This window comes from Monoraphidium neglectum (genome assembly GCF_000611645.1).
Source record: "Monoraphidium neglectum strain SAG 48.87 unplaced genomic scaffold scaffold00084, whole genome shotgun sequence".
Classification (NCBI taxonomy): Eukaryota; Viridiplantae; Chlorophyta; class Chlorophyceae; order Sphaeropleales; family Selenastraceae; genus Monoraphidium; species Monoraphidium neglectum.
The window spans coordinates 1-1320 of record NW_014013544.1 but is presented as its reverse complement, the minus strand read 5'-3'; the positions used below and the strand labels follow the sequence as shown (position 1 = coordinate 1320).

The 1320-nt window shown below is 68.5% G+C and overlaps 1 protein-coding gene across 1 annotated transcript in view; it reads left to right on the top strand.

Annotated features, from left to right (window-relative positions):
• The window catches only part of MNEG_0918 (beta-mannan synthase), a gene marked incomplete at both ends in the record, with an annotated part of 2945 nt that extends 1686 nt beyond the window's left edge, over positions 1-1259 (top strand). The window contains 2 exons of the mRNA XM_014050590.1: positions 45-413; positions 803-1259. Of these exons, the coding sequence (XP_013906044.1) occupies positions 45-413; positions 803-1259 (826 nt within the window). The remainder of the gene's footprint in view (positions 1-44; positions 414-802) is intronic.
• Between the last annotated feature and the right edge of the window lie 61 nt (positions 1260-1320).

Here is a 1320-nt window from a genome sequence, read left to right as displayed (position 1 = left end):
ACTTTGTGCCCCCCATCAGCACCGCCGCCTGCCGCGCCGCCAAGCGGCGGCAGCGCGCCGCCGACGCTAAGCAGCAGCTGTCCGGCCTCAAACCGCGCGCCGCCGGCGCACCGGCCGGCAGCGTCCATGCCGTACCCGCAAATGGCAGCAGCCGCGGCGGCGCCGCCAACGGCGCCGCCAAGGGCGCTGAGCTGGCGATCGTCGTGGACACCCGCGGCACCGCCCCGTCGGACCCGGTCAAGCCATCGGGCGTCCCTGGGGCCAGCAAGTACGGCCACCTGACGGATCTGTACCGCGGGGAGTTCCCCAAGGTGATGATTCAGCTTCCGATGTACAACGAAGACGCCCACTGCGACCTCATCATACAGCGCTGCTGCAAGGTCATGTGGCCCAGCCACAGGATCCTCATCCAGGTGGGCGCTTGCTTTGCAAATCATATTCAGCGCGGAGCACACGTCATGTGTCTAGCTACATGCGTCAGGCCGTATCACGCGCCAAGCTGCATGCGCCATGGTCGGTGTCCAGGGTTGAGGAGCGTACGCGGCCGCGTCATGATTGCCCCCGTAAAGGCCCGCCAGCGCCAGCGAGAGGGAAGCATCGGGGCCCCGTCCTTTGTTGCAAGGGCTGCGGAGTGGCCGGGCAGCGGTTGAGACTGCATTGCGCATTGCGGCGCGCCGCTGCCGCTGGCGTCCCGGGCTGGGCACTCCCCGCGCTGGGCACTCCCACCCGCCGCCGGCGCCCCGTCAGCACCCCTGCAACCGCCGCCAACCGCCACCAACCGCCACCAACCGCCGCCCTGCAGGTCTGCGACGACAGCACCCGCGAGGCCGTGCGCAAGAAGGTCGACGCCGCCGTCATCTCTGCGCTCGAGAAGGGCCACAACGTGCAGCTCGTGCGCCGCGACAACCGCAGCGGCTTCAAGGCCGGCGCGATGGTCGACGGCATGAAGCGGGTGGAGGACCAGGGCTTCGAGTACGTTGCAATTTTCGACGCCGACTTTGAGCCTCCAGAGGACTTCTTCTACCAGACTGTCGTCCACATGATGCGCGACGACAACCTCGCGTTCGTGCAGACCCGCTGGACCTTCACCAACAGCAACAGCCTGCTGACCTGGGCGCAGAAGGTCGGGCTGGAGTTCCACTTTGCGGTGGAGCAGCGCGCGCGGTCGTTCCTGGGGCAGTTCTTCAACTTCAACGGCACCGCGGGCGTGTGGCGCATCAAGGCGATCAACGACGCGGGCGGCTGGGAGAGCGACACGGGTGGGCGGCGGCGGCGGGGGTTTTGGGGGCGCCTGACCGTGAGGCGGGTGGGGGGCGCTCG